Source organism: Amblyomma maculatum, chromosome 1 (genome assembly GCF_055883805.1).
Source record: "Amblyomma maculatum isolate TAMU_Amacu chromosome 1, ASM5588380v1, whole genome shotgun sequence".
NCBI classification, from domain to species: domain Eukaryota; kingdom Metazoa; phylum Arthropoda; class Arachnida; order Ixodida; family Ixodidae; genus Amblyomma; species Amblyomma maculatum.
The window spans coordinates 337733885-337753966 of record NC_139344.1 but is presented as its reverse complement, the minus strand read 5'-3'; the positions used below and the strand labels follow the sequence as shown (position 1 = coordinate 337753966).

The 20082-nt window shown below is 45.2% G+C and overlaps 1 protein-coding gene across 1 annotated transcript; it reads left to right on the top strand.

Annotated features, from left to right (window-relative positions):
* The first annotated feature begins 783 nt into the window (after positions 1-783).
* Positions 784-19578, top strand: LOC146207538 (CAAX prenyl protease 1 homolog). Its single transcript, XM_084587117.1, has 10 exons — positions 784-921; positions 1191-1337; positions 8402-8485; positions 8588-8704; positions 8984-9136; positions 13405-13546; positions 14672-14823; positions 15275-15400; positions 16134-16277; positions 19234-19578. Exons 1-10 carry the CDS (start codon positions 784-786, stop codon positions 19450-19452), a joined length of 1422 nt encoding a protein of 473 aa, XP_084443243.1. The 3' UTR covers positions 19453-19578.
* Positions 19579-20082: the final 504 nt, after the last annotated feature.

Here is a 20082-nt window from a genome sequence, read left to right as displayed (position 1 = left end):
TTCGGTAGTGCTTTCAATGGCCGCACGACTATGATGCCATGGACAAGTTTAAGTCGTGTTATAATTCAAAACCTGCACTACAGTTGTCGTTTTGTTAATTTAAGTTCGCACTGACTGTATGCAAGCATGTGCGAGATGTTGGAATCACAAAGTGTTTATATCGCAGTTATTTTTTATAACTCACGTCACTTCAATTCATCTGTGAAGTCAAAGCATCTGGTACGAAAAATATTTAGATATAGTCCATTTAGCTGGCGCAGATGAATTGAACCTTTTGACTCAAGCACACTGTGTCGAAGAAGAAGAATCGCTTGCAGAAATTCCGTGTCTCTACCCGAATCAGGTGACTGCAGCGCCTTCATATATTGTTCACTATAATTATTCGCTTCAAGTTATTCGTGCCCCCCCCCCCCTATTTTTTTTTTCCCAAACTCCAATTCCAATTATTTTACAAAAGAAACACGAATGGACACCCGTAAAAAGAAGAAGTAGGCTGAGGTTCTGCCCCTGGCAGGGCTTCTCCATATGAGAAAGAAAAGAAAGACGTATGCATCCATCATCACACATGGCGGCCTAAACCGAAGGGATCGGCGGCCGGTCCCTGCGTGCCGCTGAAAGCATGCATGACCGCCTGGGATATCAGCAGCCGGAATACCCGTACTCTTCTCCTTTCCGTTTGTCTAGGAGCGGGTCATGTTGACTGGCATGCAAGAAGCTGGCTAGAAGACAACAGTGACGGTGCTTACCCAACTAAAATTCTGTGCAGTGTGCATCAGTGCAACTATGAATTGGTTAACCAGCGTTCCCTACTGCGCCGCGTATGCGATGCAACCGTACTGGACCGAGGAAAACATTTTTGCCTTCGCACTAATTACGTTATGGGTAAAATACCTGTGGTACAGGTACCTATCGTACAGACAGGTAAGAAGTACCTACATATGTCATATATATTCGTCGAGCCTTACGCGCCAATCTTTAGTGACTCATTGGAATCATTTTGTTAGTGGTAAAAACACAAACACAAAGAACACGAAACACAAGGCACACCAGCGGGTGTCCCTTGTGTTTCGTGTTCTTTGTGTCCGTGTTTTTACCGCTAACAAAATGATTCCAACAAGAAATTACCAACTAGCCCAACTTGAAGTTTTAACTTTAGTGACTCATTCTACAGCCTGACCATTTTCTTCCAGCGCAAAGTCTGCAAAGCTTCTGACCAAGTACCTCCTGAACTCAGTGGTATAACAGATCAAGATACTTTCTTCAAGGCAAGGTTGTACCAACTGGACAAGATGGACTTCGGCTTCTACCGAGGGATTTGGGATATGCTCATTACAACGGTTAGTAGCTTACTCCAGTTAGTGGTTAACAGCGAATTCCCTTGACACTGTCGAAATCCGAAGCGCGCCTGCATGTTTTGTCAGTAATTAATAGCATGATATGATTGCCCTCACTGAAAATTATTTTCATATAATTTCCAAAGAAGTAACGTTCGATGAAACCACGCTAATAAATAAATTAAACCGGTTTTTTTTTTTTTGCGCTACACCCGAATTTGTGAAATATTTTTTCTGCAATTTTTTGCTTTAATGATAGCGTTAAGCGATAGCGATTGCCTATGTAGGCGAGTGGCAAAGGCATCTGCACGAAAAAGCATTAGCACACGACGGCCGTGAACGCTGTCGCTTCATAAGGCAGGGCTCAAATTTCCTCCCATTTTTTTTTTTTTCTTTTTGGCTTGATCTCTGTGGTTTCACATTTTCGTGTACCATGAAATTTGTATTTCCCGGTGATCGACCTGGCCTGACGCTCGACCTGACTCGGCCAAGCATGTGGCTCCCTCTCTATTTCAAACTATATACTATACTATCGCCCTCTTCATTTGGAACTTCACACTATATTCACACTACACTAGCGCCAACGTTTGATCGTAGTAGCGCTTGCAAAATGCTTTCCTTGCGCACAAACTGTGACTACGGCTGTACTGGTCTCTTTACCATGCAGAAAAACAAGCATACGGGCCTACTACCAGCATAAACAATGTGGTTGATATCCTCAGCGTATATGCACAGTACATAACAATGCACATCGGTGGTTCATTGCGCGTACTTGGAACCTTTAGTCCGCGTAGTCAGTCGAGTCATCAATTGCAAAAGCTCTCTCGTATACCACTGCGTCTAGCTGCATTCACGAGCGATCTCTCCACTCCCGGAATGGACACAAAGAATGATACATGTCAGTGGCCACTCGGAATAACGGTCGATGCCATTTTCGTCGGTAGTATTAGGTAGCTGTAAACGGAATAAAAATTAAGTAGCGCAGAAACGGCAAGGCTCACAATATTCATAAACTCGTCACCGAAAAAAGTTGGAGGTTTGAATCGAATTTCAAATGTAATCAGGAATCGTTTAAAAATGACGGCTGGTTTATCTGTCTGGCCTAAACGCGAATTAAGCACTTTCATTTTTTCTTGGGTTTCGGTTTTGGGGCGCACATGCTTCTGAGCGTAGAGTTAATACGACTAAGACTAGAAGGAAAGAAGAGGCAGCACTCCCGTGTATAATCCCTCTCCACGTCTTTAGTACTCGTGTTTGAACTTCGCGCATGCTAGCCAGCATTATCCACGCGAGTTTTGTACCAAATTTAGGGCATATTACAGCGTACAAACCTGCGAACGTTGGCAAAACGGGGACCATGATGACTGCGAGCATAGCAGGTCGCGGTAATATAGTTCACCATTGCAGTACGTGCAGTGCACTGCGATGCGCGGAATGATGTTACGGCGCAAATCAATATTGCTATAGTTGAACATGTCCTAGTTCGTTTCACAAGCTTAGGCGATTGTGTGAGTTGGGAGATTGGTCAAGGTGGTGGCGAGTCAAGAAGAGCGAGACGTGAGAATGTTTGTATTAATACAGCTGGAAAAGAAGTGAAGATGGGGAGGTATTCATATTCGAAATGAAAAAAAAAAAAAGTGAACGGTACCCACGCATGAAACGAAATGCCTTATCCCTTTCGGCATTTTGTTTTGCACACGATGGTGACATTGTGCTGCAGCTCGCTGCCCGTGACAGAGGTAAATTGCGTGGCACGAATCGGGCTGCAGCGCGCTGCGTGCTTACTGTACCTGCTGGGCAACAAAAAACTGATTGGAAGTCATGTGAAAAGGTATGGCTGTTTAGTTTGGGGGGGTTTAACGTCACAAAGAAATTCAGACTGTGAGAGACGCCGTAGTAGAGGACGCCGGAAATTACGACTCCATGAGGTTTTTTAACATTCACTGACATTGCATAGCACACGGTCGAATTGCTTTTGCCTCCATCGAAAAGCGGCTGCTGAGGCCGGGATTCCATCCCGCATCGTTGGGCACAGTAGACCAGTGCCGTAACCACTGCGCCACCCGGACGGGCAGAGAGCGGACAGCTGTGTTGGTTGTGTTCTAAGCTTTCGAGCTAAGCTAAGCCCGCTCTTGCACGGCCCATGGCCCACGAGCTTGGCTTCTCTGACGGTGTCGAGTGTCCGCTTGGACGCCGGGAACGGGCCACTAAACAGCCGGCAGACCCGAGAATCGAATTTCTAGCACACGATCAATCGAGCCACTCACAACAAATACTATCAACCACACTGCGCACAGGAAACTTTTTGCGCAGTACATGCTGTGTATAAGCGTACTTTTATCAACCTTTATATATCTCAAATTTGATAACTGTAAAGAAACGCAATGCTAAAATATTTTTTTCTGATCTTCATGTGTCATTTGTGCGAGCAAAGTTAAAATCAGTAAATAATTGTTTTTTGAAAAATATGCAGGATACGATGGGAGTGCCAAGGTGGCGCCGCACGAGTGTAGCAATTCAAATCAATTCAATTCAATTTATTTTTCAGAAAGCTTCTGAAGGGTCACCTGGTCTAAAAGCTGTCATGTCAGCTTGACAAGGCCCAGGTGCCCGATGTACAAGGCAGGGCATGGTGGCCTACCATGCATAGGACAGTACAATGAAAAATAAAATACACAAAATTCATGGTACAGCACAACCTCCACGCCGTGCTTTACGCCCCTGCTTCTTAGCACACTGTCGTAATATAATAAATTACCTGAAACGTCACCGATATAGATATGATGATCCTCTTTTAACCAAGCTGTAAAAACGTGTCAGAGCGACCCAGACATATTGTTCCTGACACTTGTTCTAAGGTCCCCCTTGGGTTCGAATCCCGTCTCAAAAATACTGACCGAATTCGCAGCTCCTGCCAGTTCTGCCATGACATGTCTTGTGATGTGCACAAAGTGCGGAGCAGTGTGATCCCTGCTCCGGAGAGGCGTCCAAAAATTATCTTTTTCTTTTGTCCCACCATGGTGGCGCAGTGGTTAGGGCGATCGACTACTGTGCCCAAGGATGCGGGATCAAATCCCGCCCGCGGCGGCCGGTTTTCGACAAAGGCGAAAGGCAAGGTTCCCTTGTGCTGTGCGACGTCAGTACACGTTAAAGAACCCGAGGTGGTCGGAATTTCTGAAGTCGTCCACTACTGCGTCTCTCATAGCTTGAGTCACTTTGGGACGTTAAACCTCATAAACCAAAGCAAACAACCTGTCAGAGGCATGCTCATGTGGAGGACTGGTTTGGAGTCCTGACTCTAGCGCACTAAAAAAGGCACAAAGGAGAGGAGCAGAAAAAAATGTTTTAGCGGAATTTCTGCATCATTGAAGTCTTCCCGGGAAATTGGTCTAAAAACGAAGCGAGGGCACTTGGCGCATGACTTTAGAAAGGTCACGGCTTCGGCATTTTCGTCTTGGAGTCCATTTTCGAGACGTAAAAGTTGATGTACGAGCATTGAAAATGGCTTTTGGCGTCCTAACCACCTGAAAGTGCTCGAAAATGTCTAACATATGCGATATCCCCAGGCTGCTTTGCTGCAGTCAGCTTTGGTGGTCGTACGAAAGAAAGGGGCAGAGTGGAACCCACAGAATCAAACGTGAAGTATTTCCCGTGACATCGGCAGAGGAGAACACACCTGCAGGTCGCGGCCTGGTGCTGGTGGTTTTTGCAGATATTCCCTTTGAAGCCAGGAGTTACAGGGCTGTGCTCATCACTTTCAGTAGCGTAGATAGTACTTGGAGCAGGCGAAATTGTCGATAGAATTGCTTAGGCTCTGAAGGTATTTCGGAGTAGTGTTTGTATACAGCATGGCGTGAAGGGGCTTGGCCCAGAGGGTACAAACCCATTTCGTCGTCTGCGCACGCATATACGGCGTGTGTCGTGCGTTTGCTAGGCGCCCCTGGTGGTGGCGGTCACTTAGTTGCTAGAAAAGATTATGCATACAGATGTATGCTCCGAAGTGGCATGTCCGACTAGGTACTCACGACCACAGTTGCGTCAGCCGCTGCCGAGTACCCGGCAGCGCTCGACTAAGGCCTTTTAAATCTGTGGGTCAGAACAGCAGAGCAGGGTCGCCTTCGCAGGCCTCCGGGGTGAGGTTGGGGTGAGAGAGATAGCGTTCGCACCTGCTGCATCACGCTCTCAGCAACTAAAAGATGTGCCCTTTACACCAGCCACCACCTCTCTGGTGACGTAAACCGAGAGACGGGAAAGAGAGCCATGGCTAGTGTAAGGGATCGTCAAGGTGCGCGCGGGGGCGTACATTGCCCTGTAGACTGGAAGTCGACAAGAAGGGGCTGGGGAGTAAACCGGCGCCTAGCGCGCAGGTGGCAGCGCATTGCTTAGTTAATCCCCTTCGAGTTCCTGAATGGGAAGCGGGAGCCGCTCCCTATCTCGTGCGAAGGAATGCGCCACAAAGCGTCGGCAGCGTCCCTTAATCACTCCTGTGTAGAAGCGAAGGAGACAGGTGTCGTCCGCGGATGGTCAGACAGGTGCGTGCCAGATGCGTGGGAACGAACATCTTCGCGAGTGCTCACAGGGTCAACTCCCCCTAAACTAAAAAAAAAAAAAAGACAAGAAGCTCCATGGGTCGCCTGCCTGTACTGTTTCAGTGTCGGAAGAGCGCTGGAGACAGCGGTGACCGGGCACGGGGCGAGGGTGAATTTTCTTGGCCCAATCACGCCGCTTATGGCCAGTGATTGGATAGCTCGGGCCAAGGGGTGTGAACCCGAGGTGTAAACTGAAGCTGCCGAAGGTTCGTTGGGTGTTCTTGGTTGGATCGGGTCTTAGGTAGGTGCTCTGCACCATCGGCTCCGCCGAGTTTGGGAGTCTCTCCCGGGAAGACTGACCAACAGGTTCCAGTTGTTGCCATATGTCTGCAAACTTGTAAAAGTGTACATATGTAAATAGATGTACTACATAAAGCTCATAATCAAGTTCATCTGTCAAGACCCTTCAGTCTTGTGTTGAGATACCCGTCCCTGACGGAGCAGCACCGCTGGTGGTGCAACGGGTCCCTGCCTGGAGAACGAACCAGTTCGCGCCAACCCCTGGTTGGGCGTAACAACGGTTACTAAATTTACTGCTAGACTTGACCGCCTCGTAAAGAGCAGAGACATTACACTGCCAACCAAGATCCGTATAACTCGTGCTATGGTCTTTCCAGTTGTGATGTATGGATGCGAGAGTTGGACTGTGAAGAAGGCTGACCGCCGAAGAATTGACGCGTTTGAATTGTGGTGCCTGCGGAGTTCCTTGGACGGCCAGAAGATCAAATCAGTCGATATTGTCGACCATAAACCCTGACTGCTCACTGGAGGGTCAAAAATCTCAGCTACTTTGGTCATCTGATGAGACCATCGTATGAAAAAAAAAAAAAAAGCACATGACTCAGACCCATATTCTAACGCAAGTATATATGTTGAAAGCGCGTACGTATATATATATATATATATATATATATATATATATATATATATATATATATATATATATATATATATATATATATATATAACTATTTTTTATTATATTAGGATGTCCCAAAATGACCGGATTCTTGACAAGCAAGGCCACCTTTTTTTAATGCTCGTGTAATAAGCGATGTCTATCGACGTTGACATCGCTTTGTGTCAACGAAAGAAAGATTTGATGTTGGGAAAGGTTGAGGGTCACCGGCGAAGGGGTAGGCAGCAAACGCGATGGTTAGATGGCATCTCCGAGGCGCTACAGATGAAGTTATGTGATGTTAGGAAGATAGTGGCGTGACATGGTCCATAGGGTCACGAAGAGTCGGACACGACTGAACGACTGAACTGAACTGATACCTTGCTTCAACAAATCGACTCTAACAAATCATTCACTGCTTTTTTTAAAGCGAATGTAGATATTTCTTGGTTAGGTAACTGTTGGGTTCATGACTGAATGACATGTTGGATTCTGTAACCACATCTGCTGCTTCAGCGGTCGCACAGGGAAAGCTAATTTAATGCTTGCCATGGACGTTTTTCTACAAGACCTCCAATCTGTTGCTAATACGTGTAGTGTTAGCATTGGTTCAATACTGTTGTCTTCGCCATTTGTGCAGTGGCGTAGGCTTGCCGGAAGCCTTGTTTTGTTTTTACTATCTTGGATAATTTTGTCTAATGCCAACAGGTATCTAACGTTATGTTCTATATTTGGATAGTTGTTTTTTATTTCGGTACTCCTGACCGAACGATGTGTTTTGTACATTGTTGTAGAACTTGTACGAGGAGCCAAGGTCTCGTCAGGCTTTTAGCCTTTAGCCTTGGCCTCATCTTAGACACTGTCTGAGGCACAAATAAAGAAACAAAAACAGAGACAGGCGTAATCCAATGCAGTAATCAGTAAGTTGTTCATCCTATACTATTTACAAAACAGAGATGACTTATCTGTTCCTGGTGACCACGTCTTAATAAAGCTGTGCCTCGATGCGATCATATTTTGGTAGCTTTTCAGCCCCTGTTCACTAGATAGGGTTAAAGGTTCCATTCCCCAGAAATTCCGCCATCGACGTTATGTCGCTCTTCTGAACAAAAACTCAAGGGCACACCTATGGCACATGGTAGTTAACGGGTGGCGGAATGGCCACGCAATGATTGGTCGTCGGATTCTGTGACGTCATGAGACCATGTGGCATGACCGATTTGGAAGGAGCTGCAAGCTCGGGCTTCGCCTTTGAGATGGGAGGGTGAGATCGGGATCCAGCCTTCCAGAATCCTTGTATCCAGAGTTGATCCACTGCCCGTAGGCCACGTAGGCACGTTAGTACGGATCGGTCAAAGCGAGGCTTTACATCTAGGTCGCGTGATCTTCGATGTATATAATCTGTCAGTTTATGACTATATGGTAATGTGTGTGAGATTATAGAGGCTGATATTGAAATATTATTGATGCGCGAATTCCATAGTGCATGTAAGCATACGAGATTCAGCTCATCGACATGAATCGACAGCAGAGAACGTGACCACTGAGTGGTCGTTTTCGCTTTTTCTTATTTTTCGCAGGCTGTACTTTTGTCTGGTGGGATGTGCACTTTCTGGCAATTTTGCGAAGAAGCGGCAGCAAGAATTGGCGCACCAAACAATGAGGTGTTGTCAGTGTTGCTATAGTTCACTTATTTGTCTTTTGTGGTAGTATTTCATTTGCACTCTTGGGTACGTTAACCTTTTCCTCTTTCTCCTGTCTTTCAGCTCGTGACCACGTGTCTGTACCTATTTTTTGGATCGCTGGTGTCAACATTGTTTCATTTGCCATGGTCAGCATATTATACTTTTGTTATCGAGCAGCGCCACGGCTTTAACAAACAGGTGAAAAATCTCGCCCTTCTTATTTATTACTATATTCGAAAAATGCCGAGTCTTCATAGCGAGTTTACATTTGTACACTTTGCTTTCGTTGTCTATATATTAATTTGAAGCAATTAACCATCCCTTATATCTTTACAGCTGCGTGAAAAGCTTTGAGCTAACAATGTTGTCCTCCTTACACAGCCCTGCCCTAATTAGACTGCAACCAAAACGCACTAGAGAGATATATAAACATGTACACGTAACGCTGGGCTTTTTCTTGCATTCCTTCATTTTCAGACGCCAAGGTTTTTTGTGAAGGATACAACAAGCAGGTTTATGGTACGACAAGTCATCGTGCTCCCAGTCGCATGTGGCATGGTCGACATTGTCAAAACGGGTGGTGAATACTTCTTTGTCTACCTGTGGCTGTTCTCCCTGGTTGTCTCTGTTGTGAGTTCTCATCGGTCTTCCTCATAACTGTGGAAGTGGAATGTTTTCATAAGCTAAGTGGTTTTCCAGCACTATGTCCGTATATCAGTATATCAGTCCAGTAGCAGATAACTGGCTCTCCCACAGAAACTACAAACAGGCGCCCCTATGTGCATGTGTCGGAACTCAGTTTATAAAAGAATTGGTATAACAAACAGCATGAAAACAAGGATGTGACAATACAACACAGGTGCTGTATTGTGTTTTAGCTAGTTTTCTGTAAGTACAGTCGTATCGCTGTATGTGTGTGTTTATTATTATCTCGGGTATGTGCAATCTTTCGTAAAAATCATCCTCTGCCAACATGTTCAATTGTGAAGCTGACAGAAATTAGAGTACACTCAACAGGTGTGTCGCTGTCGCATATTGATCTTTGTGGGTGCGTGTGCGTCCGCGTGTGTAGACGAGTTGAGTGAGTTGCTGTATGCTACAGGTGGGATTAGCCTTGCTTATTCAGCCGACAATTTCTCCACCGTAACGTCACTTACGTGTTAAAAAAAAAATCTGAAGGACGTTACTAGAACTCTTCAAGTTGCCGAACATGGTCCCTATTCATACTTCCATGTAGCTGAGACTGCAGGCCGGCAGGCAAGAAGACAGCGAATTACATCCGTATGAAACTGTATTGAGCTGAATGGCGATCACGAAGATACGCAAATACTGGAGAGGGTGATAGGATGAGCGTGGCCAGCGGTAGCGGAGGATCATCAGCGCTCACAGCTGCGCTCAATTTAAAACTGGGGGGAAAACGTTCGAGGTATATCGACTATCGTAGTCTTGAACAATGTACAACTAGTTGTAAGCGTCTCATATTGTGCCAGATAAGTATGAGTGAATCTTTTCTCGGGAACAAAATGATGAAGCACCGTGCAAGCGTCTTTGTGCATGAGCTAATAAAGTTTACTAAGCTTTGCGTCACTAGCCCCCTTCCCACCTTCAGCTTAACCTTAAGTCCGATGCTTTACTCCGAAATAAAAAGTAGACAAAAGAGCTAAAATACACACACAAAGCGTTCATTTAGCGGACCCTGATATGGATACGCGCATGGTGTGCACGAATTCTGGACGCGCTCAGCAGCTACGTTTTTATATTTCGGGGGACAGGAAAGGTAGCGGAGGTTGCGAGTTGCTGCAGCAATCGCTGGGACTGACGTGGTTACTGCACCACGCCTATACGTCTTCAGCAAAATGTCGCGATGAGCTGCGCTGCTAGCACATGTGCAGTAACCAGCGCAGCATATTATAGAAAGTAATCTTTTTAAATTATCTGTTACGCAATACAATAATCACAATGGTATGGTATATGCACAACACAGTACAACGTAACTGCAGCAACCAGACACGAACCCCTTGTATTCATAACAACTTGCAATATTTTAATTGTAAGGGAAAAGAAAAGGAAGCACCCGCGATACATTTCTCTGCTCGCAACGTGTCCACACCATGATTTCACCCAGGTGGTATGTATCCAACACCGATGGGTTAACGTGGCTCAAGATGGTTGGCCCTCCTCAGGTCCGTAATCGCAGGTTGCGGTCGAAATGAGCCTACTCCCCAGGGGCTTCCACCTACACCCGACGACTCTCGACAATGCGATGGCAATTTGGACATGCTAGCACCTTGATTCGCAGGGAAATTATCACCGTATCGCTGAAGCGCTGAGCTGCCGTAATTCTTGGACTTGGACGCGAACTAATTGCTACGATCAGCGCTTTTCCGCCATGCAGGTAGGCAAAGATTCCCAAACAATTGCGGCTTGGGACTGGATGGTCAGACCAACTTAAGAAATGTCACAGAAAGAGGTCCAGTTCAGCATACGTTCCCTAGTGTTACACTACATGCAAGCGTTGACCGTCATCAATGCGGACAAAAGCGCTGCAGCAGCGGGTGCCAGCGAGTCGGGTGGAGGCTCTTGGTGAGCTCGAAGGGAGGGAGGGTTGGTGGACGATCTCGCACCTATAGTGGCAGTACAGAGTGCAAGACATTGTGCACGGTACGTATGAGCTGTGCACTGTATAAATCATCGTTTTGAAAGGGAGACTTTACAAGCTTTATGGCATTTTTGTTGCACGCCGATAACTGATTAAACTGATAAATACCTCAGAAAAGGAAACGTCCTAAAGCGACTCAGGCTATGGGAAACTCCGTAGTGGAGGGCTTAGGAAATTTTGAACACTTGGAGTTATTTAACGTGCACTGACATCGCACAGCACAATACCGCCTTGCTTTTCGCTTCCTTCGGAAAGCTCCCGCCACGGCCGGTATTCGATCCCCCATTCTTAGGCATATCATTCGAGAGCTCTGACCACCACGACATACAAAAAAAGACACCTTCCAGGCCATGTCACCACATTCAGTGATTAGACAACACCAAGCAACGACGACGCTCGGGCAATGTGGCCTCCCTGACCCTACTACACCTCTCCTTTGAATAGGCCTTCGTGCCAACTCATTGAGACTGCTCACTCACTAACTGCACCACTACGGCGGACGCGCGCGCGCGCGCGCGCGTGTGTGTGTGTGTGTGTGTGTGTGTGTGTGTGTGTGTGTGTGTGTGTGTGTGTGTGTGTGTGTGTGTGTGTGTGTGTGTGTGTGTGTGTGTGTGTGTGTGTGTGTGTGTGTGTGTGTGTGTGTGTGTGTGTGTGTGTGTGTGTGTGTGTGTGTGTGTGTGTGTGTGTGTGTGTGTGTGTGTGTGTGTGTGTGTGTGTGTGTGTGTGTGTGTGTGTGTGTGTGTGTGTGTGTGTGCGCGCGCGCGCGCGCGCGCGCAAGCGACGAGGTGCTGCCAGATACCTCCTGGCACTAACAGTCAGGCTGGCGAGGATGTCGGCTAATGCTGACAGGCGGCCAGCAGACGAGGAGAAAGCGTCGCCCTCGAAGGGTCACCTCATCTCTGCGCGGCCATGCTCATAAGAAGATAGCAGCGGTCTGCGCACACAACCACGGTTTTCTGGGGTTATGACGGATGCTCGGGGCCGTTTCAGGACGGGCGACGACGGACGTGGAAGAGGAAGGCCCAAAGGAGGAAGAGACGGAAATTAGGGTGCGAGAGTGAAGCCGTACTTTAATAGCAGTATTGTCGGTACATTCTAAATAATGTAACTAAATCCTGTGTCGACAGAGACGCCACGGATGTTCGGCCAACGGACGGAATGCGCGCAGACCCTCTCCGGGGTCCCGCCTCGGACTCGACGGGGGGTGCTCTGCTCCGTGCTGCGAAGTGGCTCTCGGGTTACTCGGGCATTCCGACCCCGGGCATCTGGTGGGAGAGGGTGTGCGGGGAGGGACCGAGTGGATCGTGCCGCCACCGAAACGGACCGTTTTCGTGCAGTGTGTGTTCTGTACGCCGTGCGAGCGAGTGTTATAAACGAAGGGACAATAAATTTGTTCCGTTGTTTTGTTTTTGACGACTGCGTCGACTACACCTGTGTGGCCTGCAGCTGCCTAGCGTGGTCCAACATCGGCGATGGAGGAGAAAGAGAGTCGGAGGAAGGAAGCTACCTGACCACGCCTTTTAGATGCCGCCCTCACTACTGACATACCCATTTACACCCTCTAAAAGGCCTCCGCCCACCTTAAACTTTATAAGGCTTACCACCCACCAACGTTCGTTCGTTCCTTCCTTCCTTCCTTCCTCAGTTATCTTAAGTATTAATTACATGTTCCTAATCTAATTCGACACAAATCTTGTGTTTCTAACAGAATTTTGACGTGTTTTTTTTGTGCTATTTTGACGCTCCCCGACTATACCGACGTCCGGCGTTATTTCGACGCAAATTTTATATTTATGGATGCAAATTATTAATTACTCTGGAGTAATCAAACTTCGCATCTAGGTTCATTTTTTCTTCCTCTGTCCCATACAATCCTTATTTTTCTCCCATCTTTATTCATTCAAACGCTAGCAGGAGTGGACACCACACGCGGACGCACACTTTCTGCGCGCACCCATGTGCTTTCCCAATCTGTCCACGCTTACGAGAATCCGAAAGAGGGGCCACAGACGGGAGCCATTACTAACGCCATCGCGTCTTACCCTATAAAGGCGATCTTGATTCTTATAGCGCTGACGAAACACCAGCGCTGTAAGAATCAAGATCATGTACCAACTAACCCGTCAAAACGCCCTGCTGCAGTATAAAGGCGAAGCTCAAGCGCCCCAAAACTTTTATCATGCCTTCGTTATATACCCGTTTTTCAGTTTGTTTTTCCCACCTTTTTCGTACTTTCTAGTTCATCGCATTCGTCTACATGGACTACATTGCGCCACTGTTCGACAAGTTTACGCCACTGCCTGAAGGGGAGCTGAAGACTGAAATTGAGAAGCTGGCGGGTAACGTCCGTTTTCCGCTGAAAGAGATTTTAGTAGTTGAAGGTAAGCATTCATAACCCTAGCAAGCTTGCAACAAAATTTAAACTGGACAGCTTTTTTTATTGTTGTTGTTGATAACGTGTCCTACAAATGACACGTATCCTTCAGGGAGACTTTTTGTACAGAGTCGAGCATTCTGGTTTATGCGCAAGTGATCAGCTTATGCTTTTTTCTATTCCAACCAGCTGTCGTTCATTGCCCGAATGAATGAGGATAGCACGCTAAACATAAACCACATGTTCCCTATAAAGCGGAGTTCCTCAATACATTTAGTTTTAATGAACACTAACGACTTTAAAATTTTTCAAAGCACTGCAGAAGCTGCACTGAAAAAACGCGAAAACGTTCGTTGAACTGTTCATGCGACACTAGAGGCGTGGTCATTTTTATTTCTATCATTTTGAAAAAGTATTTTTCATAAACTGTATTTTTATTCTCAGTTTGTTATTTTGTCATTTTTTACTTTATTTCATTTTTCCTTTTTATTTTAAATGTTTTATCCGTTTATTTCCCTCAACGCCCTTCAGCGTCTCTACGCTGGAGTGATAATTATGAACACGGACGCAGGAAGTCAGTCTAGAGTACTGGTTCACGGAAGGGTGGTGGTTAGGCTTTTCATGCGTGGACACGATTTTTTTTTTTTTCTAAGCGTCTGTTCATGAAGACACGCTCTGGTGGCATGCTCTTGTGACGTCACTTATGAACCATGCATTATTTTCGCATCAAGAAGTGTCCCGGAACCCCATACCCACACCTTCCTGCCTCACATAAAAAAAAAAAATAAGGCCATTTGGTAAATTCGCGATTCGAGCAAATACCCAGTGGCTGCGCCAGGAAGTTGTCTATTGCGAGCAATTACGTTATGACTACAGCCAAATTAGACTCCGTAAAAGATGTGAGGGCTGAGACTTGCACAGAATTATGCGAATGGGGAGCACATAAAGCTCTGTAAAGCATAGGCCTCCACAGATTGTCAAAACTGATATGGCAGTGGCAATATCTATGAAGATGCTGAGGATAGTGACAGATGTCAGGCGTTCAGACACAAAAGAACATGTGTACCAAAGCTATCAATACGTTCACAATGAACAAGTGTACTAACCTTCATAACATATGTTTGCATTACAGGCTCAAAGAGGTCGTCGCACAGCAACGCCTACTTCTTTGGCGTGTTTAAGAAGAAAATTGTGTTATTTGACACTTTGTTTGAAGAAAATGCAGCGGCCGAAAGTAGGAGCACGATAGCAGCGAACAGTGGAAGTGATACAACACAAGCTAAGGTATCTGAATCATTGGAGAACTTTTAATTATTTATGAGATACATAGAAAAGCTGCCAACAGGCATTGCCAAAAAAGAAAGCATACTTTTGTTCGTGTTCATAAATCTGAATTATAATTGTGGAGATAATGGTGAAGAAAAAACAACACTATATATATATATATATATATATATATATATATATATATATATATATATCGAGGTCGTCCACTTCTTTGCGCTCCTCAGTAAAATGTACTGTCCAACACGTTTACGAGCACAACAGTTCTTGGCCACAACTTATTGTGGCAGTTCTGTTGCCCAGAAGAAATTGTTTTGTCCGCCTATGGTAGCAACCCTTATTATTACTAATAACGCGATTTCATATTTAATTAGTCATATTATATAATGACGTTTTTTACCTTTGTCACTGCATTTATTTATTTATTGTGTATCGTTCCTATTCTGTCCAGGCACTGTCCATAAAGAAGACACACAAAAGAGTCGGTTGTAATAATGATGAGATTCTGGGAATACTGGCCCACGAACTGGGGCACTGGAAGCATGCCCATGTGACCAAAATGTTCATCATACGTCAGGTACAGCCCTGAATTACGTGCTTATAGAACACAACAGCCATTGCCATCCATTAAAATAGCTCCGGTCGTCAAACATAGAAATGAAGGAGAATGAAGCTTGTAGTGTGCGCAACGGCACCAATGTTAATGTTGAGGGTAACGTTTAATTCTAGAGTGCGCTCCAGTTTAGCTGCAAGATCATTACAGATCCCTCCGGCAGGGAAACTCGGGGTCCCTCAGAAAGTGGCATCTCAAACCACCCGCGGCTGGCAATCGAATCAATTATTTTAAGTCAACTGTTGCCAGTGTCTGTTACTAAATTCCCTGATTGGTCGAAAGATGCCACGTGACTAAATCGCTGAGCACTGACTGGGAGATGGGGCATGTGGCGTGATGAGGCCACGTGACTTGGCCAAGTTTGCAGATGCCTAGAGCTATGGCATGGTCCAACTTGTGAATGGTGAAAGGAATGGTCCAACTTGTGAGCACATGCTCACAAGTTGGTCCATTCCTTTAGTACCTTCATGTGGGTGAGTCGGTGAGGCATCATGGAGAAGCGTGGCGCAAAGGAAACAAGGACAAGACACTTGTTTTCCTTGTGTCCTGCGCTCCTTGTTTCCCTTCCTTTATCCTTTCCTTCCTTCCTTTCTTTGTTCCTTGTTATGCTGCACCTCTTCATGGACCATTCCTTGTTTAGTCATGCAGAAAATTGTCATTCTTCGGGAGAGACTAAATTTGTACCTGGCTGTTCCAGATATACGTTTTCGTGTGCTTCATGGCTATATCCAAGCTTTCCGCGGATAACCAAGTATATCAAGCTTTTGGTTTCTACGACTCCAAGCCAGTCTTCATTGGCCTTAATCTGATCCTGGGACTTCTACTTTCGCCGTTCAACACTGTAAGTAAGGCATGAGGAAAATGTACAGCGTTTTTCTACTTCAGTTTGCTCGGCGACTTCTTCAATTCTGCCAATTATGACTGCCATGAGGGGATTTCTGATTTCCTTTTGCTCTAGTTACGCAATGACGATTTCGGCTGTTGTTTTTCTACTCGCCACTACCACTTTCTTGGAAGCACACAACTCTAGAATTCATTAATAGCGTAGTTTATATCCCCTGTTTTTAAACATGTATCTTTCGTAGCTCTCATTTACCTTTCATAGCTAAGGTGAAGCACGTTCAGATATTTTCTCACGAAATTTCATCTCCATATATTGCAGTGTGAACCTACAATGTCATAAGATTATGGCATGCTGCGTACCTGTTTTTCATTATTAGTACATGAAGGAAGCCAGCCGCTATAATCCCGTAACAAATGAGTAATATAGATTCTTATTAAAATCAGCCAAGAAAAGCCTTAAAGAAAAATCCATGATCACTGATAAAATACTCATATTTGTATTAGTTATAAATGTCTAAAATAAAAAAAAAATATATGAAGCTTTTGACTAAACACAGATGCGTTTAAGGCTGCTAATCTGCAGGAATAGCAAAAGCCGCTAGTGAAATATTTCGGTCGAGGTTTTCGACATGTATTAAGTTTCTTTCTGCTGGCGTTGTATTCGGCGTACTATGTGTTTGCATGTTGTACGCAGACGGCCATGCTTAACGCGGCATCCGGGAGCCGTAATCGCAAAACCTCAGTTTTAAGGCATACAAATGGCGATGAAAAGGTCGTCAGTTCGAATCCCTGTCAGAAACTAGCCTCCTTCTTGAGTGAGAGATGCATTTTAAATGTAACGCGAAATCGTATGACATCACCCGGAACGCAGTGCGATAAAGAGTTGCATCGTCAGTTCGAATCTCTGTACTGAGCTAGCCTCAAGATTTATTAGCAGATGCATGCTATATGCAACGAGAACTAATGTGGCACCACACATAGCGCATCACAATTTCAAAACAACTGTCGGAATAGGTTCGCCTACATGTCGGTCCGCCAGTGCTGAATCTAGACAGAGTAATGACATTTATAAGGGGCAGTGCCCTCGTTCGCGGATGATTCTGTATTGCTATATTATGACGTCATAGCTGCTGCGTCTTACGGCTGCTTGATGACCATCTCCGTACCAGACGCCACCTACTGTTTTTTTGCGTAGTGAAGCTAGTCATAGTTTTGCATTAATACGTGCGCCACAGAACTCGCCAGGGGAAAATTCGTTGATAAGTCATCTCGTAAAACAAACAAGGCGTGTATCTTATAGAACGTCTTCTTTGCACAGCTGTTGATATTGCATAAATTTTAAATTGGTTTATGCACTGCAGAAACATCGGAAATATTTATGTATCTAAGAAGAAACTTATCATTTACTAAATAATTACTCTCTCTTAGTCAGATCGTAAAGTACTTAACGGCACAAATAAGTGCCTACTAGAAGAAATATTGGCTAAAAGCCGATTAACATCGGCCATCTCAAATACATGTCATGAAGGTTGCTGGCATATTTGTAAAACAGTTCAATTAATCTAATGTAGACATCATACAATGTCACGTGGTCGTAACAGTGCCGAAGGCAACAAGTGAGGAGACTGGAGTTGCTCTCAAATTGTACTCTTTATCGGGCTGACTTGCGCCGGCGAAAGAACGAAGCGAATCGGCGGCGGCGATATCAGCAAGCGTGCACGATGGTCGTCAATCCGCGAATGATTCGACAGCGCTCAATATATAGATGACGAAGAACCATCTAGTTAATCGGCCGAAGGAATCTGGAAGAGTCTGGTACGACAGGGAAGTAATTCATACGCTGCCATTACTCGGCAAATATCTCGGCGCATCTTGCGCTACAAAGAAGGTGATAAGGCCGCGTCTCGTGACAACAAGCATGAACAAGATCGTTCCCTGCGCTATAACCACAGGGATAAGGCCGCGTGCTGTCGACTGTTGAAAACATTAGCAGCAAATTAAGACTTCGATGGTTCGCGGCAATACGATGAAATACGCCTGTCTAACCCCCATCCACGTACCACTCACGCTTCTCAATGACGTTACATCTTATCCTACGGGCTTGATGTGTTCCTATTCAAAACTTAATTTCATCTGCGATTCATTTTATACACACAATTATCTGTCGTGATAGCAGAGCACGTACTAAATTAAAGTCACGAGAAATAACATGCGAAAAGAGAGACGCTACATTCAGAAAGAAGAGCCTGCGCCCTTGCGTGGTCTGATGTCATGTGAAGTTATTTTTCAGTTCCTTGTGCGAGTTCACTGCGCTTTGTGTCATCTGGGCAGTTTTTGCTACAATACGTCACAGCTTCCCAGTTTAGCAGTGAGGCAGCAGTGAAATACATTCATGCTTTTTGTCGAATATTTGTGTATATTCAATTTTTTATATGCCGTATCGCCCTTTATCTGCCAGCCAAGCTTCTCGTATTTTGTACTGTAGTAGTGCCTGACCGTGTCTGCACGCTTGTCTGGCCGTGTATAAACTGCACTTTAGGGAGTGGTGTCCAGAGAATGCAAGCACACAAACTTTACTACACGTTGCCTAAAATGTCTAGGAAGTCATTCTATCTAGCCCTATTTAAACTAATTTGCCGGTATCAAACTTGAGGTAATTGAGGCGGCCGAGGCTGAAGACCTCTTCTCCTAGACGGGGCCGGGTGTCCTCTGGCCGCGGTGCGACAGACTGCCTCCCCGGACGCCTGCGTGCGGACCCGGAGGTGGCTGCCGCGCCATATTCCGCGGAAATAAATGTTCTTCCTCCTCCTCCTCCTCCTCCTCCTCCTCCTCAGCCCCAACGCAGCCACCAAGGCGGCCATTTTCTTCCATATTGCTTAAACACAGATCCAGTGCGCCTTATTTTCTGAATATTTATTCAGGCTAATTTATTTTTGTGTCTCGTTGCTTTGCAGTTCGTCTCCATGTTGACGACGGCACTGAACCGGCACTTCGAGTTCCAGGCAGACTTCTTTGCATGCCGCATGCACCACGCTTCGTCGCTCCAAGGTGCACTCATCAAGCTTAACCGAGACAACCTCGGCTTCCCTGTCTATGACCGGCTCTTTTCTACCTGGAACAACTCTCACCCGCCAGTTCTCGAACGTATTCATGCGCTCGACAAGACGGACTGAGTTCTACAGAAGGGCCGATAATGCTAGCTGATGTGATTTATTTGCTCTCATTCGTCAAGTGCAAAAAAAATTTAGAATGTATGCTATGACGCAAATCTGAACGCGTGTCAAATGTTCCCTCCACTAAGCGAATTTTTTATTCATCGATCGGTCGATGATGGTTCATTGATTGATCACTCGATCGATTAATTCATTCATTTATTGATTAATTCACCCATAGATTCATTCAGCAAATGATCAGTCAGTTGATTCATTCATAGATTGAACGATCGATTGATTCATTCATTTACTAATGAATAAATAATTTTTCAGCTTCTTCATCCACCACGATATTCTAATCTGAAAGCAAGCAGGTTGCATCAATGTTGCCCATGTTATTGAGTATTTTGTATCATCTTTGGTATGTATTTTGTGTATTGTGCGTAACTTTACATGATGAACACAATCTATCGTAATGTATAAAAGTACTGGAATGCTTATTTTGGTTAATTTATTTTTTTAATTAACGATTGGTGTAATTTTTTATTGAGATAGGAGCGGGTCTGTATGCGAAAAAGTTGCAATCAACAATCAATAATGCAATGAAATATAAAATGAATACAAAGTAAAATAAAGGAGATTAAGAGGGAA

Excerpts from the sequence above, each read along its gene's own strand:
- LOC146207538 (XM_084587117.1), top strand. The coding sequence starts at position 784 with ATGAATTGGTTAACCAGCGTTCCCTACTGCGCCGCGTATGCGATGCAA. Across the intron at positions 922-1,190 it reads GGTACCTATCGTACAGACAG|CGCAAAGTCTGCAAAGCTTC; the intron begins GTAAGAAGTACC and ends ATTTTCTTCCAG. Across the intron at positions 1,338-8,401 it reads GGGATATGCTCATTACAACG|GCTGTACTTTTGTCTGGTGG; the intron begins GTTAGTAGCTTA and ends TATTTTTCGCAG.